Source organism: Microtus pennsylvanicus, chromosome 10 (assembly GCF_037038515.1).
Source record: "Microtus pennsylvanicus isolate mMicPen1 chromosome 10, mMicPen1.hap1, whole genome shotgun sequence".
Taxonomy (NCBI): domain Eukaryota; kingdom Metazoa; phylum Chordata; class Mammalia; order Rodentia; family Cricetidae; genus Microtus; species Microtus pennsylvanicus.
This window is the reverse complement of record NC_134588.1, coordinates 13,711,311-13,739,076: the sequence shown is the minus strand read 5'-3', so window position 1 is coordinate 13,739,076 and position 27,766 is coordinate 13,711,311. Positions and strand designations below refer to the sequence as shown.

At 49.7% G+C, this 27,766-nt stretch overlaps 1 protein-coding gene across 1 annotated transcript in view; it reads left to right on the top strand.

Moving 5' to 3' along the window:
- Positions 1–9,969, top strand: part of Gli2 (GLI family zinc finger 2) — a 284,190-nt gene extending 274,221 nt beyond the window's left edge. Inside the window, exons 12-14 of the mRNA XM_075987716.1 lie at positions 1,173–1,454; positions 3,470–3,806; positions 5,963–9,969. Of these exons, the coding sequence (XP_075843831.1) occupies positions 1,173–1,454; positions 3,470–3,806; positions 5,963–8,358 (3,015 nt within the window). The 3' untranslated portion in view covers positions 8,359–9,969. The remainder of the gene's footprint in view (positions 1–1,172; positions 1,455–3,469; positions 3,807–5,962) is intronic.
- Positions 9,970–27,766: the final 17,797 nt, after the last annotated feature.

Genomic DNA, 27,766 nt, shown 5'->3' with positions numbered 1-27,766 from the left:
TTGTAGGTATACCCATGTTTGCATAGATATGAGTATGTGGGGCCAAGTGGTTTGTAGGAATACCCATGTTTGCATAGATATGAGTATGTGGGGCCAAGTGGTTTGTAGGTATACCCATGTTTGCATAGATATGAGTATGTAGGGCCAAGTGGTTTGTAGGAATACCCATGTTTGCGTAGATATGAGTATGTGGGGCCAAGTGGTTTGTAGGTATACCCATGTTTGCGTAGATATGAGTGCAAGTAGGTAGAGTTTTTCCTCAGGACAGCAATCAGCTCTGTTCTGCCAGCCGCTTCCCAAATAACAATATAGAGAGTTATTAATGATTATAAATGTTCTGTTGACAGCTCAGGCTTGTGATTAGCTAACTCTTACATTTTAACTTAACCTGTATTTCTTATCTACCCTCTGCCATGTGGTGGTACCTTCTTTCAACACAACATGTTCATCTTGCTTCTCTCTGCATCTGCTCATGACTCCACTGACTCCATCTTTCTAACCAGCATTCTTTCTGCCCCCTCCCCCGCTCTCCTGCCTAGCCATTGGCCAATCAGCCTTTTATTAGCAATGAGAGCAATACATATTTACAGCATACAAAAATTGTTCCACGGCAAGTGAGGGTGGTTTATATGTGTGTATGTATGTTATGTATGTGTGAAGAAGATATGTGCAGGGTTAGGAATATGTATGTGGTGGTTTGTGTCTGTGGATTTGAGTGTAACCAATCCTAGTACAGAGACTAGATGTTCAGTTACTCGAGTGTGCACCCCATGGCCATGTGACTGGAAGTTTCCTTGATCCTATCTGCTTTTGACAGAGACAGAAAGGTCTAATGAGCTTGAAATCCTAGTCCCGGTTCCTGGGGGAGCATGTGGGTCTTTCCCACACTCTTTCTGGTCTGTGTCACCAGCTTCTTGTGGCAAGAGTTCTTTTGAGAGTGCACCTCCTCCACATGCAAGGGTAGTAAGTACACCAGGTATATGGAGAGGCCAGGCTCCTGTGGGCTTGACCTGGTGCACTCCATCTATAGACTGTGAAGATGTTGGAGCCCTTAGTCCCTGTGCCATCCAGGGCTGCCAGGGAATGTAGAATGGCTTCAGAACAGGCATTGCACCCATTTAGAGTTTGTCCTTGGGCCCCCATCCATAACCCAGGCCTGACTCTCCTCCTAGAAACCCTACATCTGCAAGATCCCGGGCTGCACCAAGAGGTACACAGACCCCAGCTCTCTCCGCAAGCATGTGAAGACGGTCCATGGACCAGACGCCCATGTCACTAAGAAGCAACGCAATGATGTGCACCTCCGTGCACCACTGCTCAAAGAGAATGGGGACAATGAGGCCAGTGGCGAGCCCGGTGGCCGGGGATCTGAGGACGGTGTGGAGGCCAGTAGCACCAGCCACACTGTGGAGGACTGCCTGCATATCAAATCCATCAAGACAGAGAGCTCTGGGGTAAGACAGAACTGGGTGCCCAACTGGCAGAGGGCAGTTCCCCAGCTCTGCACAAGGCCCAAAAGCCCAGCCCCTCTGAGGGTTCTGCTAAGGTACCCCCTTCTCAGAATGGAGTGATGCCCCACCTTGCTCCAGCCCAACTTTCCTCCTTTATCACCTTGCACCCCCTCATGAAACCTGTCTTGTTTCAGTCACCTTCTCTGACCCAGCTCCTGCTGGGCAACTGAGGCTGGGGCTCGGGATGCCCTTCCTCCGTGATGCTCTGCACAGGATGTTTGCCTCCTCATCCAGAACCTGGGTACCACTGTGGGTTCCCACCCCTCTGTCCGTGTCTATGTCGTCCCCACTCTAGCCTCTGCTCCTTTCGTTCTAACCACCTGTTCTTTGTCTCCACCTCTTTTTCCCAACTGTACCTCCCCTAAGGATAGACGCTACTGAGGTGAGCAGAGGAATGGGGTGGGGGTGCGGGTGCCCAGGGTGAGAGGGTGGACTGGGGTATTGTCTCAGGCCCCTGACTGGGCAGAGGTAGAACTGATCTTTGGAGAAGGAGGTGACGCTATGGCAGTAGGTAGAGGTAGGCAGCAAGAGAGAGGCCAGCAGGTATGGGGAGCAAGGAATCTAAAACAAGAGAGGGCATGAGTGAGGTGTGGGGAGCAAGGGAAGGCAGGGATGAGGTCTGGGGAACAAAGGAGGGCAGGGGCAAGGTCTGGAGAGCAAGGGAAGGCGGGTAAGGGTAGAGATCAAGGGAGGGCAGGGGTGAGTCTGGGGAGCAAGGGAGGGCAAAGGTGAGTCTGGAGAACAAGGGAGGGAAAGGGTGAGGTCTTGGGATCAAGGGAGGGCAGGGGTGAGGTCTGGAGAGCAAGGGAGGGCAGGGGTGAGGTCTGGGGATCAAGGGAGAGCAGGGGTGAGTCTGGGCTAGATGGAGCAAAGACTAGCGGAGGGCACCGTGATCAAGGCCTACAGAGTCCTGCTGGCTGGAAGCATCTCCACTAACCTGGGCATGTATTATTATTGTGTTTTCCCAAGGAAGAGGCAGGGACAGGGAAGGCATTTGATCCAGAAATGAGCCTTAAACTACTGCATCTAGGGTTTGCTTCTGGGGCCAATCTCAGGCCACACTGGATGCTGTAGAGGGCTGTGGTGTTGACTTATTTGCCGGCCCCACCCCAGCCCAGAGGGAGAGCCAAGTATTCCACTTTCATTTCTGTGGCTACAGCAAATACTCCAGCAAAAAGCCAGGAATGGCAAGTGTGAGGAAAGGATTTGAGTTACAATTCCAGATCCCTACCCATCATTTCTGGGAAGTCGAGGCAGGAAGTCAAGCAGCTAAGTGTGTCACATCCGCAGTCTGCAGCAGCGCTGTCTGCTGCTTTTCTCAGCTGGCTGTCTTCTCTCCGACAGTTCAGGACCCACCACTCACATTCAACCTAGGTCTTCCTACATTCCATTAATAATCAAGACAGTCCCCCACAGACATGCACACAGACCAATCTGATCTAGATCATTCCTTATCAAGAATCTCTTCCTAGGTGAGTCTAGACTGTCAAGTTGATATGTAGCCAGTGTGGAGTGGCCGTGCAGGCAATGGCTACACGCCTTAGCTCCCTGCTCCTCCCCTGGCCTAAAGAGAGCACTCTGTGCAGTAGGAGGCACCTAGCCAGCAAGTCGCCAGACTTCTGTTATCCCTCACTTCATTGTGGGCACATCAGTGGTACCATGTTGAGTACCTTCTTTCTGGGTAACCGTAGTCACCTTCTACTTACAATAGGACAAATCCTTGCTCATGTAGAAGGCAGTTTGGGTCGATCTCATCGTTGGGAAAGAAGGTCAAGGGTGGACTTAACCATCTCCTGCAGGCAGACAAGGGATGGGTCGCAAGTGTCTCTTCAAAGTCGTTCCCTGCTTCCTCCTGTCCCTGCCCAATCAAACACAGCAGGGTATGAATGTGGGGTGGGCTCAGGATCAGACGACTTCTCACACCCTCTGAGCCTGTGCCTTCTGCCTTGTCCCTACAGCTGTGTCAGTCCAGCCCCGGGGCCCAGTCATCCTGCAGCAGCGAGCCCTCTCCCCTGGGCAGTGCCCCCAACAATGACAGTGGCGTGGAGATGCCGGGGACGGGGCCAGGAAGTCTGGGAGACCTGACGGCACTGGATGACCCGTCTCCAGGAGCTGACACCTCAGCCTTGGCCGCCCCCTCCACTGGTGGCCTGCAGCTGCGCAAACACATGACCACCATGCATCGCTTTGAGCAGCTGAAGAGAGAGAAACTCAAGTCACTCAAAGATTCCTGCTCATGGGCCGGCCCAGCTCCGCACACCCGCAACACCAAGCTGCCTCCCCTCCCAGCAAATGGTGAGTGATGCCAGGCTTAAAAGCCCAGGTTAGGAGAGAACCTGGGGCTGTTTTCTCTCCAGGCACCTTGCAGTCTTACTGACTACTCACAATGAGACAGATCGATGGTTTCAGGTTCTCAATGTCTTATTAAAAAAGAAAGAAAGAAAAAGAGAGAGAGAGAGAAAGAGAGAGGGAGAAAGAACTAAAGAAGCCCACAGAAATAGCAAAAAAAGACACATTTTATTCAGAACTGAAGTATGAGTACAGGCCACTTTACACAGCTCAAGAGTTCCTGATTATTGCCCAGGACTTCCTCTAGAAAGAGGAGACGGGTTGCTAGGGGCAGGGTGTAGATGGTCTTTTGAGTTTGATTAGCAGCCTTGGGTTATATAAGCCTTAGTTCATTGTCCTGATTTTATCCATATGCACACTCAGTCATGTATAACATGATAGGTGTCGGGAAGGGGGTGGTCACTGATAGTTCACTCAAAGAATATAGTTTACCTTACTGTTTATGGCACCCCAAACAAGCTAAGGCCAGATCAGCCTGGTTCCTTGGTTGTAGCTATATTTCAGAATATGTTTGGCCACTAAAGGTTCCTAAGGGTTAATGGGAAATTAGAAGTCAAAGTGACCAGGTTCTTTTGTTTGGAGAGGGATATGGGTGTAGTTCAGTGCAGGCGTAAGCTCCAAATGTGTAAGTGTTCTGCTGGTAAAGGAGTGTGTATAGTGTCAACCAAGTGAAGCCCAATTGCTAAGCTTTCTCTGCACTTGGCTACTTCAACCCGACTTTGTGCTACGTGGAAAGGAAACAGACTCAGAGAGATGGAGGGGCCCCACCCAAACCCCAGGCAGCAGTAAAACTTAGTTCAGGTCTGTGGGCTGCAACATGCATGTTATTCTTCATGCAGCATGCCGCTGTCACCTTCTAAACACAGGCAGACCCTGCTACAGCTCCGTCCTGACCTGGCTGTTCAGCATTTGAGGTGTCATGGCAAAGGCTCGAGGAAGGAGCGCAGTATGGCTGCCATCCCAAAGGAGCCACAGTCAGATTCACGTGCAGGGCAAGCCACAAAGACAGAGAGCTGGGGAGCTGGGGCACTGAGCAGGTACCTTCTACAGGAAAGAGCAGGGGGGCTTCACGGAGGAGGTGGTGCTCGGCAGGGTCTTCATCGCCAAGAGCATCTCTGGAGTGCCAGTGGGCACTGCCACCCACGATGGAGCACACTGGCACACCAGTAGCCCCATTGTTGGAAGGACTGCTGGCAGAAGACCATGAGTTCTGCAGGGCTGGGATCTCTTGGGTTGCAGACAGCTGTCTCCGCTCAGGTCACCACTTCATCTCATCCCTGGTCATAGGGGACGTGATCACTTGTCTGCCCATCTCAGCCCTAAAGGGTTATGAGAGGCCTTGACTGGCCTCTGCCCTCTAAGATCAGCCTAGACAACACTGGGAGATCCTGCCTCAAAATAGAAATGAATCAAACAGCAAGAGCTGGAGATGCGGCTCAGACGTCGTCCAGTACTTGCCTGTTATCCTCATGGCCCTGAGTTGTCCTTAGCACCGAATCAAGGTTGTGGTGGTGCACACCCATAATTCCAGCGCCCAGTAGATAGAGACAGCAGGATCAAGAGCTCAAGGTCATTTTGGTCACAAGCCAGCCTGGGGTATCTAAAACCTTTGTCTTCAAGGGGGGAAACACCCTCCATGTGGGGATATAGGAACTATGGGCTAGGCCCTCCTGAGCCCTGATGTCAGTAACTGTCATATGTGCAGGTGCAGTTTATATACAGCTAAAGAAACTGGGGCGGTTTCTCTGTGCAGCCCTGCTGTCCTGTAGCTCACTCTTTAGACCAGGCTGGCTTCGAACCCAGAGATCTGCCTGCCTCTGCATCCCGAGTGTAGGATTAAGCACCATCATGCCATCTCACCTGCCTTCCTCCTTCCCATCTTATACCCAGAATTCTTCTCTATTGAGTGCCTGCTGTGTACCTGGCCTTGTGCTGGGGCTCTAGGCTCAGCCTGGTCAAGGTAGAGGAACCGGTTACTCGGAATAAAATATAGGTGATTTTTTTTGGTTTGGGAATGTAGCCGTAGGACTAACACCACCAGGAATTAAGTGTCCCGCAGAACACAGCTCTTGGCCTCCTCTGACCCCTCTGTTCTTCCCTAGGTTCTGTCCTGGAAAGCTTCAATGGCACTGGGGGCGGTGGGCCAGCGGGACTGCTGCCCAGCCAGCGGCTGCCAGAGCTGACTGAGGCGACGATGCTGAGCCAGCTGCAGGAACGAAGGGACAGCTCCACCAGCACCGTGAGCTCGGCCTACACTGTGAGCCGCCGCTCCTCTGGCATCTCCCCGTACTTCTCCAGCCGTCGCTCCAGTGAGGCCTCACCTCTTGGTGCCGGCCGCCCGCACAATGCCAGCTCAGCAGACTCCTATGACCCCATCTCCACAGACGCCTCCCGGCGCTCCAGTGAGGCCAGCCAGTGCAGCGGTGGAAGCCCAGGGTTGCTCAACCTTACGCCTGCGCAGCAGTACAGCCTGCGTGCCAAGTACGCAGCGGCCACTGGTGGGCCGCCACCCACACCGCTGCCCGGCCTCGAGCGTGTAAGCCTCCGCACCCGCCTGGCGTTACTGGATGCTCCCGAGCGTGCGCTCCCTGGCGCTTGCCCACATCCACTGGGGCCCCGGCGTGGCAGCGATGGGCCTGCCTACAGCCACGGTCACGGCCATGGCCATGGCTATGTGGGCGCAGCTCCTGCCTTCCCCCACGAGGCGCCAGGCGGCAGCATGCGCCGGGCCAGTGATCCTGTGCGGCGACCGGACCCCCTGGTTCTGCCTCGGGTGCAGCGTTTCCACAGTACCCATAACATGAATCCAGGTTCACTGCCGCCCTGCACCGATCGACGAGGCCCGCATCTACAGAGCCACCCTGGCATGGATAGCAGCCTGACTCGCAGCACTTACTCCCCGAGACCCCCTAGTATCACTGAGAATGTGATGATGGAGGCCATGGCTGCCGGAGTAGATGGCACAGGACTTGAATCCGATCTGGGGCTGGTGGAAGATGAGCTGGTGCTGCCAGACGATGTGGTCCAGTACATCAAGGCCCACACCAGTGCTTCTTTGGATGACAGCACACGACAGGGATATCCCGCAGAAAGCACTGGCTTCCCCGAGAACTCTAAACTGCCCAGTCCTGGCCTACAGGGCCACCGTAGGCTAGCAGCTGCCGACTCCAATGTGGGTCCTTCTGCTCCTGGACTGGGGGGCTGCCAGCTGAGCTACAGCCCCTCCTCCAACATCAGTAAGAGCAACATGCCTGTGCAGTGGAATGAGGTGAGTTCTGGCACTATGGACGCCCTGCCCACTCAGGTGAAGCCACCTCCTTTCCCTCATGGCAATCTGGCTGTGGTTCAGCAGAAGCCAGCCTTTGGCCAGTACTCAGGATATAGCCCACAAGCCCTGCAGACCAGCCCAGGAGGTCTAGACAGCACCCAGCCACACCTCCAGCTTCCTGGAGCCACCTCTGCAGCCAGAGGGAGCTACACGCAACAGCCTCGACAGCCGACCACAGGCGGCCAGTGCCTGAGTGTGCCTGCCGCCCTGAGCCCTCAGGCCAACTACAGCCAGACCCACCCCCAGCTGAGCCCGAACATTAGTGGACAGCTGAACCAGTTCTCTCCCTCCTGCAGCAACATGGCAGCCAAGCCCAGCCACCTGGGACTCCCTCCACAAATGGACGTTGTCTCCAATGCCACCATGATAAGTGGCCATCAGCGGGAGCTTGGGATGGCCAATTCATCCCTGCCTGGGTTGTCCCAATCTCATGCGGTTCTGAGCTATCCCCAGCAGGAAGGCTACCAGCAGAGTTCCAACCTTCTGTCCTCCCACCAGCCTAGCTTCATGGAGTCCCCGCAGAGCACTGGCTTTGGTCTCCTGCAACCTCGGCCACCCCCTGAGCCCAACACTGCCAGCCGTCACCGCGCAGTACGTGCCGGGCAACAGCAATTGTATGCCAGGACCACTGGCCAACCCATGGTCACGTCTGCCAACCAAGAGACGGCAGAAGCTATGTCCAAGGGAACAGCAGGGACCATGGTATCCCTGGCCCCTCAGCCATCTCAGGACACAGGGCGGTCACAGGACCAGAACACACTCTACTACTATGGCCAGATCCACATGTATGAACAAAATGGGGGCTGCCCAGCCATGCAGCCCCAGCCACCACAACCACAAGCTTGCTCAGACAATATCCAGCCCCAGCCTCTGCCTTCACCAGGGGTCAACCAGGTGTCCAGCACTGTGGACTCCCAGCTCCTGGAGGCCCCCCAGATTGACTTTGATGCCATCATGGATGATGGTGATCACTCGAGTTTGTTCTCTGGTGCACTGAGCCCCACCCTTCTCCACAATCTCTCCCAGAATTCCTCACGCCTCACCACACCCCGGAATTCCCTGACACTGCCCTCCATCCCTGCAGGCATCAGCAACATGGCTGTCGGGGACATGAGCTCCATGCTCACCAGCCTGGCTGAAGAGAACAAGTTCTTAAATATGATGACCTAAAGGCCCTGCTCCAGAGCGGACCCGAGCAACCTGAGCTTCTTGGAACATGAGAGTCTGATCTCTTTGTGAGAAAAAAGTGTTAATGAGGTCTGAGAGGCTTGGGCAATGGCTGGTCCAGACTCGCAAATATTTTAAGGAAAGTTTTAGGGGCATCCTCTTTGCTGTTTGACATATTTTTCGGAACACTCATAAAGTCTCGTTCAGAAAGAAACCCGTTTACACAATGCTCGCCAGCCTTTGGTGTTTATGGGATTACTTGGTTCTGGCTTCTTTGCCTCTGCCATTCCGCTAATGAGAGAGTGCATTGGCCAAGGCTTTCTAAGTACAGGCCCAAAGAGGGACGGGGAATCACGTTTGGGTTTGAATCTGAGACCATGCTGGATACTCTGCTCTGAGAAGGGTTTGCCGTTCTGCCGCTGGCAAGGAGAAGGGATTGCTGCCTTCCCCGGATTCTTCCATGAAGCTTGCCAAGGTTGCTTACCACGGAGGAGAAAGGTATATCTGCTGGATATTACAGCGTCTTCTCAGTTACTGCTAGCATCTCCATTCCCTTAGGCACAACGGGACCCGAAGATTTCCTGAGTGGAGAAAAATTAATAAAATACGTATCATGAGGAAATAAACTGCTACCTGGGACAAGCCCAGAAGCCCCCAGGGGCCTCTCCTGTTTACAGTGTTCGGAAGCGTACAGTGGTGCCCCTCCTGGGAAGAACACTTGTGTCTAATTCCTCGGGTTGCTGTGGGCTGGGGATGGACCAAGGTGAAGAGACCGTCCACGGAAAGAGCAAGTTGCATGTTTACCCAGTCCTCTTTCTCCCGTGCACTACCACCCTCCATGGAAAATTCTAGGGCTCCTCCACACTATGTGGGTGGCCAGCTGTCCACACCTAACCACCACGTGCTGTCTCGGTACTTTGCACTCCCCTGACCTCTGCCCTCCTCTCCATGTTATTTGGCATCGACCAATGACATGCATGGTGTTTCTGGTTGGGTGAGAGGGCATAGGATTGATTCTTGGACTTGGAGGAACTAGTCACTGAATTTTCTTGTTCGGTATGGCCTGGCCCCAGATGAGAAGGGGCATTTGGAAACTGCCTGCAGAAAGAATCAGTCGAGAACACCCTGCAGGGGGACCCATGCCTCTTCCCCACCACACACCTGCGCACACCCCATCCAAAACTTCTCCCTTTGAGTTCATAGACACTTTGCCAAACCAAACCTCGCGACTCAGAGCTTCCCTCTGACCATGGCTCTGGCTTCAGTGAGGAACTTCTTAGCAGAGTCTGGACTTCTGGGTCCTAAGACAGCAAACCTGTCTGTTTACAATCTAGAGACAAGACCGACTCCAAATGACAGCTCTGGGCCACGCCCACGGGTCTGTGGTTCCAGTGGTGGGACCTCACTGCCTGACATAGACCCTGACTTCCCATTCTCCATTTTTATCTCTTTTGTGTAGATATCGCCATCCCTGAATACACTGTGGGTGAATCGTCCAGCCAAATTTATATTGCCAAACATTTTTAGCTTTTTCTACATGCTATAAATTGAGATGACAGTCTCAACTTGTAAATAAGTCTTTTTGTACATTAAAAATAATTTTTTCATAATTTATCTTGTCCATCTGCTTTTCCCTTGACAGTAGTTAATGAGAATCTAGGCAGTAAATTTGGTGCATTTGAACAGAAATTAGGCTGTATTTTTTTCACAACTGTGTCAAAACTGACTAGCCCACCTTAACCCAGACAAGCTTAATTCAGAATCATTTACTGGCTGTTTGCTTCTGAGAAGTGAGACTTTGGAGTGGGAGCAGGCAGGGTTTGACAGGTTGCCAGGACGCAGATACTAGTGAGCTTTCTCAGCACGCTTGAGTCAGTTGACTGGGGTCCCAATGTGCCATGTCTCATGTCCCAGGCACAGTCTGGTTCCTGGTGATAATGTTTTGGTTACTACCTCATGCTGTGATGAGATCCAGACAAAAGCAACTTACGGGAGAAGGGCTCAGAGTTCAAGTGTGCAGTCAGTCTGACCCAGTGGGGAATGTTGGGCAGGAGCATAAGTTATGTGGTCATATGCGTTCACAGTCAGGAAGCAGAGGAAGGAGGTGCTAAAGGTAAGCTTCAGGCTAGGATCCCAGCAGATAGAATGGTGCTATGTAGTGAGGAGCTGCAGGCTGCGTTCCTGCCACCCGGCTCCTGGCCGCCTGGCTAGCTTATGCCCTGAAATAACAACACACAAACTGTATTCATTTAAACACTGCTTGGCCCATTTCTATAAATGTGTGTAGCACCACGAGGTGGTGACTTACCAGGAAGATTCTAGCCTAAGTCCATCTTGGGTCAGAGCTTCATTGCGTCTGACCTGGAGAGGAGCAGCATGGCCTCTGCCTCACTTCCTCCCAGCATTCTGTTCTGTTTTCTCTGCCTACCTAATTTTCTGTCCTATCAAGGGCCAAGGCAGTTTCTTTATTAACCAATGAAATTAACTCCTCCATCAGTGCTGCCTGCGGATAAGGTGCCTTAATTTTCCCAACCTCTAAGTCTTCACTGGCATGCCCAGAGGCATGCTTCCTGGTGATTCCAGATCCCGGCAGGTTGACACTGAGATTAACTGTTTTAGTGAGTGAAGGGTGGAAAGAAGGACAGACCCTTAACGTTGACAGAAAAGAGTCAGGACAGGCAAGTGAAGTCCTGGTTGCATAGCACCCAGCGTTGGGTAGAGGACCAGGAGAGAGCCGTGGCTAGGACCCCACGCCTAGGAAAGCCTCCTTGTGGGTAGACAGGCAGAACCTTGGGTCAATAAATTGATAGTCAGCACTGGGCAACGATTGAGCAATGTTGACTTCACAAGGCTGGGACTATAGTGTTGGGCGAGTTCTAATGAATAGAAACCCGGAGCCAGATATGGGGCAAATGCTGAAAGATCAGAAAGAAAGGAACAAGCAAGTAACACCCACCTCTTACCTTGCTAATCCTCAACTGACAAAGGGCCGAACTACTGTCTCCTTCCGCCTTATAGTCTTCTCTCCACCCAGCCATATCACTTCCTGTCTGTTTGTACAGACCTCCAGACCTCTGTGGTTAACTTGTGGCTAGCTCTGATCTTGAGGCAAGTTTTGTTTGTTAGAGTACAAACAAGATATCACCACAATATAACTTGGTTGGTTCAACTCCCCAGAAGCCACCACATAAAAGCCAGACACAGTAGTAGAATTACCTATGGAGAGTTAGGGTCCAAAACCAGGAGAATCAATTCACAGTCCAGTTAGCCTGGCATACAAATTCAGAGACCCTGTCTCAGGTAGAGGGTGAGGCTCGGCACTCAAGGTCCTCCCAAGTCTACACCCACACTATGGCAATGTGTGTACCTGAAATGGGGGTGAGATGGGGGAATGCAAGCGCACACACATTAAAAATGAGGTTTTTACAAGAAGCTCAGTGGTTAAGAGCATTTGTTGCTCTTGTAGAAGACCCCAGTTCAGTTCCCAGCGCCCGTGTCAGGAGGCTCGCAACCACTGAAACTCTATCTCTGGGAGGATCTGACTTCCTTCTGTGACCTTAGTGTACTCTCATGCATGTGTGCACACTCACACGCAGACACGGAGATACATACAAAAAGTAAACAAATAGGCCTGGAGAAATAGATGGGTGGATAAGGGCACTCCTGCAGAGGACCCAGGACCCAGCACCCGCATGGTGGCTCACAGTCAGTCAAAGAAACTATGCACTCTTTTTGATTTCCTTGGGAACCAGGCATGCGCATAGTGTCCTTGTATACCTACAGGTATACATCCATATACCTAAAATGAATATGTTTTAAATCTTTTTTGACAAAATTGGAAGCTTGAGGGAAGAGAGAGAGAGAGAGAGAGAGAGAGAGAGAGAGAGAGAGAGAATGAGAATGTACACATGTGCATCTGTAGAGGCCTAAGGACAACATAAGCGCTCATTTCTCCAGCCCTGTCTACTCTCACTAGGTCTTGATGTCTTGGATTTCACCAAATAAGTGAACTGGCCACTGAGTCCAGGATATGCCTGCACCCTCGACAGTGCTGACATTACAAGCGTGGGCCACCACACCCACCTTTTTATTTTTATTTTTTAACTTTTGTTTGGCTTTTGTTTTGCTTTTCAAGACAGAGTTTCTCATATAGTCTGATTGTCCTGGAACTTGCTCTGTTGGCCAGGCTGGCCTCCCTCTGTCTCCTGAGTGCTGGGATTAAAGGCGTGCATCACAATGCCTGGCTCCTTCATGTTTAATGTGGGTTTTGTGGCGGGAACTTGGGTCCTAGAAGTCACAGAAAACACTTTACTGACAGTCATCTCCCCATCCCCAAGACTGACGTCTCCATGTCAATTCTGTCGATGTCATAAGGCAAGAACCGCACAAATAGAGGCAGGCTTGTGACTCAGATGAGGTTAGATGGCTACATTGCCCTGGGAATGGCAAAATACGGATTTTTAGACAGAGATACTCAGTAGGGAGATTGTAGTGATTTCTTGTACAATTAAGGGGGATGCAGAATCCCCTACTGTAAGGGATTCTGCGCAAGAGCACAAAAGATAACAAATACTGAAAACCTTCAAACGACGTTGGTGTGGTGACGCTCACCCTTAACCCAGCACACAGGACACAGGAGGTTCAAGATCATCTCCAGCTACAGCACAGACTTGAGACCAGCTGTGCTGCACAAAACTGCCTCAAAATAAAAATAAAGTCTGCAGGTAACCCAAAGAAGGCAGGACATAGAAAACAAATAGCAATACAAAGAAGAAACGGAGGAAATAAAGACAGCAGTGGCCCTAAATGCAGCCCCATCGATAACTACATAAAATGAAAACAACCTAAAAGCTTCAATTAAGACATGCACAGAGAACGGGCTAGCGTTTCAGACATACAGCTTTAAGACTTCCTATAAAGCTGCCGTCATCAAGGCAGAATTGACGGTGGTAAAATTGCAGATTGGTGGCATGGGACAGAGGGCAGTCAGCAGACATCACCCGGAGACCAAACTGACTGAAAGGCTTGCCCAACCTGTGACACACAGGCCGCGTGCATCCCAGGATAGTCATGGTGCAGCTGAACATCAAATTCTCAATGTACTTAAAACATGAGGGCTATGTGTATGTGTGGTGTTTCCTGAATATGAACTTTGTAGAGGACAGTGTCATGTAGCAGTGTCCAAAGGTTAGACTTGGGGTCAAGGATTTAACTTAGTGCTAGAGTGCTTGCCTAGCAAGTGCAGAATCCTGGGTTCATTCCTTAGCTGTGTGTGTGTGTGTGTGTGTGTGTGCGTGTGTGTGTGTGTGTGTGTGTGTGTGTGTGTGTGTGCGCGTGCGCGCGCGCGCGCGCACTGAAGTGTGAGACCTGAGAGAAGGTCGGTGAGAGGAGGAAAGCAGGGGTAGGTGGTTCCCCAGGAGGATAGGAGACAGTAACTAAAGACGCTGGTCTCATGGGACACAGAAACCATGGTTTCCACCTCTTCCTCTTCCCCTCCTCTCTCCTCCTCTTCTTCCTGTCTTCCCCACAATCTCCTCCTTCTCTTCCACCTCCTCTCCCTCTCCCTCTCCTCCTTCTCTCTCCCATGCACACAGGTAAGCAAGTGTGAGGTGGGCACTCACACATAACTTCTCCCATCCTGAATCCAAGCCACAGGAAAATCTTCCTCACTGCAACTTCAGAAATTACCCAGAACCCTTTGCATCATCACCACTCCCCACCTCCATATTGTACGTGAGCCCCTCCTATGGATCCACAAGCCAGCAATGCCATGCTGTTACTATGTACTCTCACAAACATGGAAATGAACGTCTTTCCTCCAAAACGATGGGATAGGGCTCCTGCTGCCCCACGAACCTGGGGGATCCAGTTAACAGAACTGTGTTCCACTTCCTGTCTCTGTCTCAACCCACACCTCCCTGCTGATCCACTTGCCCCAGCCTGGTCTCAGGCAACCACTTTCCTCTGTCAGACCAGGTCCTTTCAAACACTGTTTCCCCACTTGGTGTCCCTGTCCCAACCAAGTCTCATGATACATTGGGATCTTGTGGACCACATCCCCTCCCCTTACCACTTCATCTGTATGTTCTTATTACCATTCCAAGCAAGGCCCAGCACATGTTGCCTCAGTGCCTTCGCGCTGACCTTCCCATTGTCTGGAATGCTCTCCCCTCAAACAGCCAAAGGATTCGTTCCTTCCTTCAGGCCTTTGCTGTCGTAACCACCCTGTTTAGAAGGACTTGCCTCGCACGCAGAGGGCTCTGGGTTTGATCGCCAGCGTTGGGAAGAAATAAGCTCTCATACCTCCCCCATTACCTGCTATGCTTTCCCTCAAGCACAGATGGCCTTCAAAACTGTTAATTCACACCTTCTGAATGAGCTCACTGGTGCGGTGAGCTGGTGCTGGGAGAGCGTGTGTGCAGGGAGACTGGGGGGCGGCGGTGAAAGGAGTCACGGCGCCTTTCAGAAGTTTGCCAAGACGGAGAAAGAGAACAATAGAAGAAGAGTCTCTGATTGCGAATGTTTTGTCTTGAAACAGGGTCTCTCTAGCCCAGGCTGGCCTGAAACTCCCTCCGTAGCCAAGGATAACCTAGAACTCCTGATCCTCCCGCCTCTACCTCTGGAGTGCTGGGATTACAGATGGCAACACCGTACCTGAAGCATTGAAGATTGAAGCTAGGGTCTTGTGTGTGCAAACCAAACACCATTCTCAGTCCTTGACTGGGGTCCTCAGTGGGAAAAAGACACACGTAATGATTTCTTAGACACTCTGGACAGAGAAGTAGGAGAGCTAGCTATAGTGCATGATGGGAGTTAAGGGTGGGGCAGGGTGAGTTGAGCTGGCCTTGGCAGAATGGTGTAGCCTGTTGGAACAAGGGGTCAGGACAGAGCCAAAGAGGTTGGGCGCTTGGAACTGAGGAGAAAAGAAGGCTGCTGGCCTGTCTCTTGACCCAGGCGCTAAGATTGTCTCTCAGGAGATAGAGGAAGCAGAGACCCAAATGGGCTGAGAAGACAGGGATAGCCTGGAAAAGCATGGAGGAGTGAGGGTGGCGCTCGTGCAAATGGAAGGCCAGGCCCAGTGGGAGCCTTGTTCCATCTGCCGCAAGGTCATGGAGCTCCTGGAGGAAGTCTGAGGCTTGTGCCACCACCAGCCGGCCTGCAGTCTGAGTATGGGCTACAGAAAGGAATCTGAGCCCATTCCAGGCTTGGGGAAAGCCCAACTGCCCACGTGGGAAGATGCCCAGGCACAAGAGATGTCTCTGACTCCTTTTTTGGGCCAGATTGCAGACAAGGCTTCTTTGGGGGAGCTGTCCCCACTCAATGCTTCTCAGTGCAACTCTTTACTAGGTGTGGGGAGAGCCCGTTAGGCCTCAGGCATTAGAGGTAATTCCCCAGTGTCCTTTATTGGCTCTGCTTGGTGCGAGCGACACCAGCGTCTGTTTTACGAGCTGGCAGCACCGCCTCAGCCAGCACAGTGGCTGTCAATAAGGGCTGTGTTTTATATCACAAGCTGGACGATTTATGTGGGGGCCCAGCACCCTGCAGACAGCTATTTGGCCAGGGAAGAAAATGACCTAATGCTTAAGAAATTTGGGAACCAGAAAGCAAACGTGTGTGTATGGTGTGCACACACGAGCACGGCACAGTCTGTATGCGCCAGCTTTGTCTGTGAGCTCGCCAGGCTTTGGAAAACAGAAATCACTGCTAAATGCACCGGCTGTAAAACTTAAATGAAACCAAATGAGTCATTTCCTGCTGCATAGGGCCTTTGCGTCACACCTGATGAGCAGGAGCTTGGGGAGAGGTGGGCCATTTCCTACCAAATCAACTTGCATTCCTTTCTCCCCAGGTAAGTGGATCTCTCTGCGAAACATTGGGTAATGTCTCCACTCGGACACATCCATCTCTTGCTGAAGTGCTTGCCTACTTTAGGTCTGTCTTCGAGCATGTCAAACTGTGTGTGTGAGTGCGTGTGTACACATGTGTGAGTATGTGTGTGTGAGTGCGTGTGTACACATGTGTGAGTATGTGTGTGCATGTGTACACATGTGTGAGTATGTGTGTGAGTGCATGTGTACACATGTGTGAGTATGTGTGTGTGCATGTGTACACATGTGTGAGTGTGTGTGTGAGTGCGTGTGTACACATGTGTGAGTATGTGTGTGTGAGTGCGTGTGTACACATGTGTGAGTATGTGTGTGTGCATGTGTACACATGTGTGAGTGTGTGTGCATGTGTACACATGTGTGAGTATGTGTGTGAGTGCATGTGTACACATGTGTGAGTATGTGTGTGCATGTGTACACGTGTGTGAGTATGTGTGTGTGAGTGCGTGTGTACACATGTGTGAGTGTGTGTGCATGTGTACACATGTGTGAGTATGTGTGTGAGTGCGTGTGTACGCATGTGTGTGAGTATGTGTGTGTGAGTGCGTGTGTACGCATGTGTGTGAGTATGTGTGTGAGAGCATGCATGTGAATGTGTGTGTGAACACCTATCATGTGGGGGCCAAAGAAGGGTATGGAGGGTCCTACTCCATCTCTTTCCATCTTATTCCTTGAGACAGGGTCTTTCACTAAACCTGAAGCTGGCAGCCAGCAAATCGGAGCAACCAACCTACCTCTCTCCTTCACACAGTTCTGACATTATCCCCTGTGCAACCACTTCAAGCTGCCTGCGTCTGATCTCTTGACATTGTGACGATGTGGCTACATACAGAATTAAAATGAGTCATTTTTTAAAATCATTTTAAAACTATTTTGTTATGTTTGAAGTCTGTGTTAGGCCGTACGTATGGACTGGACATACCTGTCTCAACTCATCTTCTGGAGCACCTGTCATTTGGTTTCATCTCCAAGCCTTCTGTAAACTGCACTGGGTACCACAGCAAGAGCCCCATCCCTGGTTGCTGAGTCAAGGCTTTAACATAGTAGCTGTATCAAGGTATGATGACACGTGCCTATGACCCCAACACATTGGAAGTAAAGGCAGGAGGATCAGGAGTTCAAGGTTATCCTTGGCTACACATCAAGCCTGAGACTAACCTGGGCTACAGGATACATCTTACATGAATTCTGGGGACCAAATCCAGGTCCTTAGGCTTGCAAGGTAAACACTTTACTGACAGAGCCATTTCCCTGGCGCCTGTTGCTTGACTTTCATTCTCCTCAAAAATCAGATGTTCCCCCAACATGCTACCCCTCAAGTCCCCAAAGATTCTTGCCATTCTTGTCATCCCTTAAGAGGCTGCTTCAGCTCCAAGCGTGTGTCTGCACACCTACCCAGGGTCTGGAGTTGAGCCCAGGTTCCGACAAGCATGCTATTCTATTTAACCCCTGCCATACCCTTGAGGGGGAGCTGTGGCAATCCTCCTGCAGCCGAGAAGACAGGCTTGGGAAGGATAAATGTTCTCAACATCTCCTGAATGGAGACCCCCGACCTGCCCTGTGCTGGACCCTCTGCCCTCACCCTGCCCTCACCCTGTTCTGGCCCTGCCAAGCTCTGAGCCAGGGTGTGCTGAGGCTGACCATGCATGGGGCTCCCAACAGCTCTGCAAGAATGGTGAGCTCTACTCTCAAACAGAAACTTGGCCTTGGCAAGTCAGGCTGGTCCAAGACCCTCCAGTGAGCACAGCCTAATCGGTATGTGCTGGGGTGGGGGCGGAGCTCAGCTCAGGTGCTTGTCCTCAGGAACCGTCCACATTGTTTTTGATATCTGATATATTAACTATGCATTTAAATATTACATAATAGGGCACATTTAAGTTATATATATATGTTAATTTTTTACTCATGTAAAAAATTCAAGAAAATTAATATTATAGTAATTAAAATGAAAACAGTCAGCTATTTGTACAATATTCTTTATATATATCAACTTTAATTCTTCAGTAACTGGCTAAGGAAATACTATTTTAGGTAACTAATGTCCCATACCCAATACAGGCTTTTTAATAAAACCAGAACATCTGCAAAATGGCCAGTCTGAGTCCTGCCTCTGTCCTATGATGATGTAATGTGTTACTTTACTATTGAGTTTTAAAATATCCAGCTTGCCACAGAGAATATGCACTCAGCTTTAAAAGGTGTTTCAACTAAGCCCTGTGTTTACCAAAGACATTATACCCAACAGTTGGCACAAGGTCAGTTTTCCATTTCCATGGGGATCAACTTCCAAGTTTGGGGTCTTTGTCTCTGTGGAGAGTTTATTGCTGTAGCACCTGGAAGCGTGATTGCTCCCAAATGGTCTGAATTCCACGAACCTACCTACAGTGACAAGAGGAGTGTGTGTGTGTGTGTGTGTGTGTGTGTGTGTGTGTGTGTGTGTGTGCATGTGTGTGTGTGGTGTCTCTATGTGTGTGTGTGTGGTGTGTGTGTGCACGCACGCATGCACATGCATGCGCGCACATGTGTGTATTCACAGACTACCTCTCAGATAATACCCACTCGTTATTAAAGAATAATGTGAACTGAAGTCTCCATAAAAAAGAAGCCTCAGCTATGGCAAGCATTCCCTAAGGCTGACTGACTGACTAAAAACATGAATGATTGTGGAGATTGGTCCACAGACAAATTATTTGAGGCTTGGTTTCTTAAATATCCAATTTTTGACCACTTTTATGTGTGACCTAACGTCCTTGTGACTATTTGGTATATCCTTTTGGACTATATTAGCTTCTACCAACCCAAGGGCTAAGACTATCATCAGACACCATCTGAAGCCAACAGTAGAGGTTTCCCCCACTCAGCTGCAAGCCACCAACTTGATGTTCCCGCTAATATACTTGAACAATATATGATAAAATATCTCTCACCTCAAAAAGAATACAAAATAGTTTGTTCAGGAGCCAAATATAAGTGACCATGACCTGGAAACAGACTTAGATTACCAAAACTTCCATGCTCCAATGTGGTAACAGCTGCATGAAGTTTCTTTTATCATAACAAAGCAAAGAAAGCCATAAATCAAGTCATTTTTTTTTTGTTAGCTACTCTGCAGGAGTGGCACAACCTAGGTGCTGGGGATCGAACCCTGGTCCTCACAGGAGCTGCCCGCCCTAGGTGCTGTGGATCAAACACTGGTCTGCGCAGAAGTAGCACAGACTCTTTTTTAAAGAAAATTTAAATATATATTTCAATTTAATATATGTGGTTGTTTTGCCTGCATGTGTATCTGTGTACCACTTGAGTTTTCAATGCTTATAGAAGCCAAAGGAGGGCATCAGATCCTCTGGGCCTGGAATTAAAAACAGCTGTGAGCCGCCGTGTGCGTGCTGGGAATTGAACCTGGGCTATCTGGAAGAACAGCCAGTGCTCTCAATTACTAAGCCATCTTCCAGCTCTGTCGTTCTTAATTTTATTTATTTATTTGTTTGTTTATTTATTTTTAGGCTTTTTGGTGTTGTTGTTGTTGTTTTGGGGGGGAGGGGTTTCAAGACAAGGTTTCACTGTAGCTTTGAGCTTCTCCTGGAACTAGATCTTGTAGACCAGGCTGGCCTCGAACTCACAACAGAGATCCGCCTGCCTCTGCCTCCCAGGTGCTGGTATTAAAGGTGTGCGCCACCACTGCCCGGCTCAGCTCCATCTTTCTTGTGTTTTTAAAAAAAAAAAAGAAAACAGCAACTTAACTACAGCAATTGTTTAGACCTTAAACCAACAGAAGTTGGGTTTTGGGATTTTTATTTTTTTGGTTCTTTGATTTTGGTTTACAGAGGGCCATTTTACTACTGATGTTGTTTAGAATTGCTGGCCCTGGATGCCAGTAAAAAAGGCAACTTGATCGTTAGTCTGTTTTATTGTGGCTTTGGGGTAAATTTCTGGGCCTGCTGTTGGTCTTTCTGTTGTTTTTTGCAGTTCTGTTGATCACACCCCGAGCTTCATGTTGTCCCGTAGAGCTATACCCAAGCCCACTGTTCCATTACTCATTTTGGTTTTTCCCTTGATCCGTTCCCAGACCGTTATCTGGAATAGACTGTTCTCTCCAGCTGCTCTTGGCTTGAGTTACCCTCTCAGCACCTCAGCATCAAATGTCAATGGGCTGAAGTGAAAGCAGGGATCTTCAGTCCACACAAATCCTTCCAGGCCACACCTCACTTTCCTCTTTACTGGAGTTTATCTCACTTCCTGTTTCTCTCCAAGATGCTGACTCTTCTGTTTCTCTAACATGAGTGACACGAAGGACCATGTGTATCCATGTTCCACTCACAAAGTCATTGCCTGTCCAACTTTGAGTCATCTCAAAGTGTGTCTTGAGAGATTCTCAGCGCCAACAGTGTGCTATGCCCCGGCAGCAGAATGAGGGGGAAAGCAGCCAAAAGGACAGTCAGCCCTCAGGAAGGGCAGTGGTGGGTCCCACAAACCAGTGGAAATCCAGTGGCCAGAGTCTGCCAGTCTTTCCTTCCAGTGTGTGAACTCCTCGCCTGGAGGGTGGGAAAAGGCCAGCACCCTAGGTGGCCCTGGGGCCAGCCTAGCCTTACTCCATATCCTTGATTTCCAGCAGTATCCAGAAGGGGCCCCAGGGGACACAGCATCTACAACCAGGATACCGTCTACAAAAAAGGCATGGTATCTGATCACAGCGCAACCCCTTGTGAGCCTAGAGTGCCGTGAGGTCTGGAGGACTCAGTGCCTCTTCTGCTGGTGGCCACCTCTGCTCCTCACCAGGCCAGCTGTCGCCTTGTGGCTCTGGTATGGCTTATCTCCATCATGGCTACTGCTGTTTCCTAGATGCTAGCTGGCTATGTGTCACATGTCCCTGGGAGTCAGAGAGAAGGACGGTGTGTTAACATCCCCTGGGGAGCTGTGGGGAAAGGCCCCCCCCAGCACAATCATTCCACCTCAGTCTAGGTTGGAGAAGCAGCACATTTATTGGGGTTACAGGAGCATAGGTGATTCTGAAACATCGCAAAAAAGCCCATCCCAGCATCAGTGATGACTCAGGAAAGTGGCATCACTGAAGATCCTTACGGACTCACAGATGGCTCTGCCCCAAAGAGTCTCTCCACAGCAATTTAAAATGTATCTTAGTACATTTATTTATTGTGTAGATGTGCAAGGGTGTGTGTGTGGACTCATGAATCATGGCGGACATGTAAAAGTCAGAGGACAACTTGTGGGAGTCAGTTCTCTCCCTAAAACACGTAGGTCCCAGGAATTGACTGCTGTAAAAGGAGAGCAAGTCCTTTGTTCTGCCCCGCCTGGCTAGCTTGCTCCCAAAATAACCATGCAGAAATTATATGAATCAAAACACTGCCTGGCCCATTATTTCTAGCCTCTTATTGGCTAACTCTCACATCTTGATTAACCCATTTCTATTAATCTGTATTACATCACAGTGTCGTGGCTTACCGGGAAAGATTCAGCATGTCTGACCTGGTGGCTGGCTCCATGGTGGCTCTCCCTGACCCTACTTTCTTCCTGCCAGCATTCTGTTCTGTCTACTCCGCCTATCTAAGCTGCTGTCCTATCAAAAGGCCAAGGCAGTCTCCTTATTTAACCAATGAAAACAACACATAGAAAGAAGACCCTCCTACACCAATTGACCTTCTGCCCTCAGTCTTGGTGGCAGCTGCCTCTAGCCACTGTGCTAACTAGAGTTGTATCAACTTGACTAGACTTATCTGAGACTAGGAAACCTCAATTAAGAAAATGCCTCTGTAAAATCTGGCTGCAGATAAGTCTGTAGAGCATTTTCTTAATTAGTGATTGATGTGGGAGGGCCCAGCCCACTGTGGGTGGTGCCACCCCTGGACTGGTGGTCCTGGATTCTGTAAGAAATTGGGCTAAGCAAACCATGAGGAGCATGGCCTCCGCATCAGCTCCTACCTCCAGGTTCCTGCTCTGGCCTCCCTGTGTAATGGACTACAAACTGTAACATGAAATAAACCCTTTCCTCCCAACGTTGCTTTTGATCATGGTGTTTTATCACAGCACTATAGGCACTAAGATAGAAATTTTGGTGCCAGGAGTGGGGTGTTGCTGTGACAGGCCTGACGACGTGTTTTGGGAGGATTGTGGTAGCCCTTGACCTTTGGCCTGAAAAGGCCATCGAGTGCTCAGAGTTGCTCTATGGGACTTAGAAGCATGTTGAGAACAATGCAGACGATGGAAGCCCAGCCTAGAAAGTTTCTGAGGGAAGCTGAGAGTCCCTTAAATACGCTATTGGGGTCATTCAATAGTTTTAAGAGTTTGTGGTTCTGGTCTGAAGAATCAGCTGTGGTTGACAAGAGACCAGAGCGACTAAAGTGTCACCTTTGCTTTGCTGGGACAGTCAATACTAGTCAGTTGGAGCTGAAGAACCGGCATCATTGAGGCCAAATCCTCTGTGAAGTGTTGCCTTGGAGTCGGAACCCAGAAGCTGTGGTCCAGACTTGGGGCAGGGGTGGGGGTTGTACCTTGTGCTGGCAGCCTAACTTGGTAGTATGTAAGAGTTTCCCGGGCAGTACTGGTTTTGAAGACATAGCTGAGGCTTGGCACTGTGAGAGGCCAGGAGGAGCCACTGATAATGTCTGCAGCCTCAGCTGATGTCCCAAGATTGAGGGGTCACGGCACTATAAAGTAGGATCAGGGTTCCTAGAAAGGATACAGGTGAGGCTGTTGATGGAAGTGCAGCCCAAAGGCTGCAAAGACCCCCACAAATTTTGGACATATCAGTACCATGGAATTACCACCAAAGACAGCAGCAGCTGTAGAGTGGAGCTGGTCTGAGACTAGGAGACACACTATGTGAGCAGACACACTATATGTGCAGACACACTATGTGTGCTGTTCACGCCCCTCGGAGCCCAGACGATCATGAGTCCCAGATGCCTGATGCTGAGCTTTACACAGATGGACTTTGCTTTGGCTTCCATTTGAACGTAACTGTGCTCTGGCCCGTCCCTCTCAGGATTAGAAAGTGTTTTAACTTGCTTTTTCTATTTTATAAGAACCCACACTTATGAAACTTTATTTTTTTTGAAACTTCGAATATTTTAGAAAACTTTGAAAGAGATTTGGATATTTTAAAGAGACTGAATTTTAAAGACTATTGGACTTTTAAATTGGAATGTTTTATATTGTGATACTATTATTAATATGAGATACTGAGGATTAAAAAGAAAAAAAGGCTGTGGCTTAATAGCAATGTGTTTGATCGTCAACTTGACAAGGGTCAATTAGGCTGACAGTTTTATTCAACTTGACTGAAACTAGAGCCATTTGTGAAGAAGGAACCTCAATGGAGAAAATACCCCCCTCCAGACTGGCCTGTGGGCAAGCCTGCTGTGCATTTCCTTAATTAATGATTGATATGGGAGGGCCAAGCCTATTGCTGATAGTGCCGCCCTGGGCAGGTGGTCTTGAGTGCGATGAGCAAGGCTTGGGGAACGAGGCAGTAAGCATCACTCCTCCATGCCTCTGCTCAGCTCCCGCCTCCAGGTTCCTGCCCTGAGTTCCCTCAAAGATGTGGTATGACTTGAGAGTTAGAAGATGAAATAAACCCTCTTCCCACAGCTTGTTTTTGGTCATGGTGTTTTATCACAGCAATAGAAACCCTAAGACACCCACTAAACCATCTCCCTAATTGTTTACCTTAGGGAGGGTCCTGCATGTTTCCTTCACTTCCTGAGTCCTATGGGCTAAAAGTTGTTTCACACAGACCCTCCCTGGAGTGGCCAGTGGTTGCCAGCATTGGGCACTGGGGCCAGATTGGTATATAAGTGTGCTATGTAACACAGGAAAATCTTATTACAAGTGACAGCCTTGTAAACAGTTTGACAACCGGCACCAGATTTTATTCAAGCCCCTGCGTGCTGCCCATGAAGTCCTGTACCCTCGTGGGCTCCTCCTGCCTTCCCTAGGTTGGGACCTGACCTCAGCGGGCAGCAATAGATGGCTTCCTGACCCTGTGCTGGCTGCCTAGGGTTATAAACTGCCTTGCCTAAAGACTTCCTAAGCTATTTGATGCTGTCAAGGGGAACTCAGCATGTGTATATATCAGCTCTGTTAGCCAAAAATACCTGGAGCGGGATTTTCTGTCTGCTGGGCATTATTATAGCTATTGATTTGAGGATCTGAAAATTCAATAAAACAGATTAAATCTCCCAAAGCTTGAGCACTGGGACCACCAGCCTGCCTCGCTGCAGGCGTGAAGGCTCAGCAGTGGGGGGAATAAGACATAAGTCAGAACTAGGCCAAGCAGTCATGAGCACCCATAGTGTTTACAGACATGGGGACAAGATCCCAGTACTTGGGAGGCTGAGGGAAGAGGATAAGGAGTTTGAGGTCAATGCCTACCACACACCAAGTTCAAGGCCAGCCTGAGCTATGTGAAATCTTGTTTCTAAACAACTAAAAGCAGACCTGGGGAGATCCAGTCAGTAAAGCACTTGCCTCGTAAGCCTAAAAACCAAAGTTCAATCCCCAGAACCCACACGGTGATGCACACTTGTAACACCCGAGCTGGGAGGCAGACAGGTGGATCCCTGGGCCTTGCCAGCCAGCCTAGCCTAGTAGGTGAGCGTCAAGCTAATGAGACCCTGACTCAAATGAAAGCAAGGCGGAGGCTGGCAACTTCTCAGTACTGAAAGTACAGTGGTTCAAGACTATGAGTTGGAGTTTGAGCCCTGGATCCCATAGTGAAGAGAGGACTGAGCCCTGTCCTTGGACCTCCACAAGTAACCTGGGGGTGGCACACATAGGCGCACACACACACACACACACACACACACACACACACACACACACACTAAATTTAAAACAATTTTAAGGAGGCAAGCAAAACAGCTCAAGGGGCAAAGTTAATTGCAGCTAGGCCTGACCATCTGAGTTCAGTTCCCAGACTCCCTCATGTTGTTCTCTGAGCTCCCCACACATGCTATGGCCAACACACACACACACACACACACCACGTGAGGGTACGCACACATGCGCACTCACATGCATACACAAATAAAATGCGAGATAATAATAATAATAACCATAGAGTGGATAGTATCTCAGAAATGACAGTCAAGGTTGGTGTCCACATGTACACACACATATACATACACACATTACCTACACACACATATACATGAGAGAGAGGGCGATCTTATAGGAGAAGGCATACTGTGTCAATACACAAATTGGCAAGTGGCATTTACCGTTGATTTTATGGGGTCCCTTCCGATTGTGAACAAGGGGAATTGTAGCACACATCTTCTGGCGGAGTGGTTTGGATCATCCCTAAAACAGAAACACTGAGTGTTCAGCTGCTGAGCTCAACTTCCTCCAGGCCGAGCTTGCTGCCGATGCCCTTGAGCAGGAGTCTGACAGAGGCAGGAAGCAGGGGCAGAAGCAGGAGGTGAGGTGAGGTGGGAGGAGGGGGCAGGTTGGTACTGAGCATGCCTCTCTATACTTTAGAATCCTTTGGTAAAGTGCACGCAGGCACAGGGACCTGAGTTCAATCCCCCACACCCATGTTAAAAATATAAAAGATCAGGGACTGAGAGGCATGCGCATGTAATCCCAGCACCAGGGAGGAGGAGACATGGATCCCTGGTATTCACAGCCAGTCAGCCAGCCCAGCATACCTGACAAGTTCCAGCCTGTGAGATTCAGTCAGGAAAAACAAAAAAAGTAGACAACACCTGAGGATTAACCTCTGGTCTCCACAGAAGTGCTCACCTGTTGTGCGTGCAAGCACACACACACACACACACACACACACACACACACACACACACCTTCATTTTACATTCACACAGCTTTGTTAATATGACTAGGTAAGTCTCTTTAACAAGTGGCCAATATCGAGGATGGAAGGAAGCTACAAACTAAGGGCCTTATTTAGAGTTTCTATTGCTGTAATGAAAGACCATAACAGTCACTTGGGAAGGAAAGGGTCTATTTGGCTTGTATCTCCATTGAGGGACAATGTAAGTCCATTGAGGGACACCAAGGCAGGAGCTCAAACAGGGCTGGACCCTAGGAGCAGGAGCTGATGCAGAGGTCATGGAGGGATACTGCTTATTGGCTTGCTCCTTATGGATTGCTCAGCTTGTTTTTGTACAGAATTCAGGACTGCCGGCCCAGGGATAGCACCAACCATCCCGTCATCACTAATTAAGAAAATGTCCTACAGACTTGCCTATAGCCTGATCATATGAACACATCTTCTCAGTTGAGGTTCCCTGTTCTCAAATAATGTTAGCCTGTGTCAAGTTGACATAAAACTAGCCAACACAGTAGGTTGGAACATACTGTTGGGGCAGGAAGTGAAGACAGGTTTAAAAAAAAAAAAGAAAGAGCCTCTATAGGGCCGGGAGACACTCTACAGGGTCCTGAATGTCAAATCAGGGACCTGCTGAGCCTGAGAACAAAAGGCAAAGTCTTTCCCATCGCTCCAGGGGACAGTGACAATGTCCATATGTAGATTTTCCTGGGCAGGAAAGAGGTTACTGGCATCCAGTATGAGTAAGGGCTCCAATGATCAGAACAATTTATTCCCACAGCAAAGCACTGTTTCAAATGTCAGTAGGGGCTAGCAAGGCAACTCAACAGGTACAGGTGCTTGTCACACAAGCCTTGCTTCCTGAGTTCGATACCCAGGACCCATGGAAAGGGGAAGGGAGAGGAGCAGTTCCACAAAGTTGGCCTGTGACCCCCACACATGTTCTGTGGTATGTGCACAGGCACACAGACATGTAACACACACACTTACTACAAATAATTAACCTTAAAATGCCAATAGGTATAAGCTGAGAAGCCTGATACTTTATGTTTTCTGCAGGTAATAAAAGTAAAATTGAAAAACTAAATAGGGCTGAGGGGGTTTGTCTACAGAAGAATGAAGGAGAGTGTCTGGAAAGGCAGAGGGGGCACAGAAGCTTCAGAGCTGTTGCCTTGTAACTGTTGTGGTTAAGGTTAGTTCAGGCAGAAGCAGGATGCATTGCTAACCCAAGGAAGAATTTTTAAATCATTTATGTACTTATTTATTATTGTGCGTATGACAAGTGCCACCGTGTGTATGTCAACGTCAACTTTGTGGAGTAAGTTTTCCATTTTCACCTTTATGTGGGTTCAGGTCGCCAGGCAAGAGCCTTTACCCACTAGGCCACATCTCCAGACTCTCCACCTTATTGTTTGAGATGAGGTCTCTCACGGAACCTGGAACTTGCTCATCTGGCTAGATTGTGGCCAGGAAGCCCCAGGGATCTTCCTGCCTCTGCCTCCCCAGGACTGGGATTACAGCTATGTGCCACTGTGTTCAGTTTCCACGTGGGATCGTGCTTATGCTGTGGCCAGCACTTTCCCAACTAAGCCACCTCCTCGGCTCCTCTCCCGTTTCTTTAAAGCCACCAGGATTTGGTCAGCAGCTCTGCCTGAAAGCCTTCCCTGAAGCTAATCACCTCCCAAAGTACACCCCCCCCCCTGCAAACCATCCCGGCTGT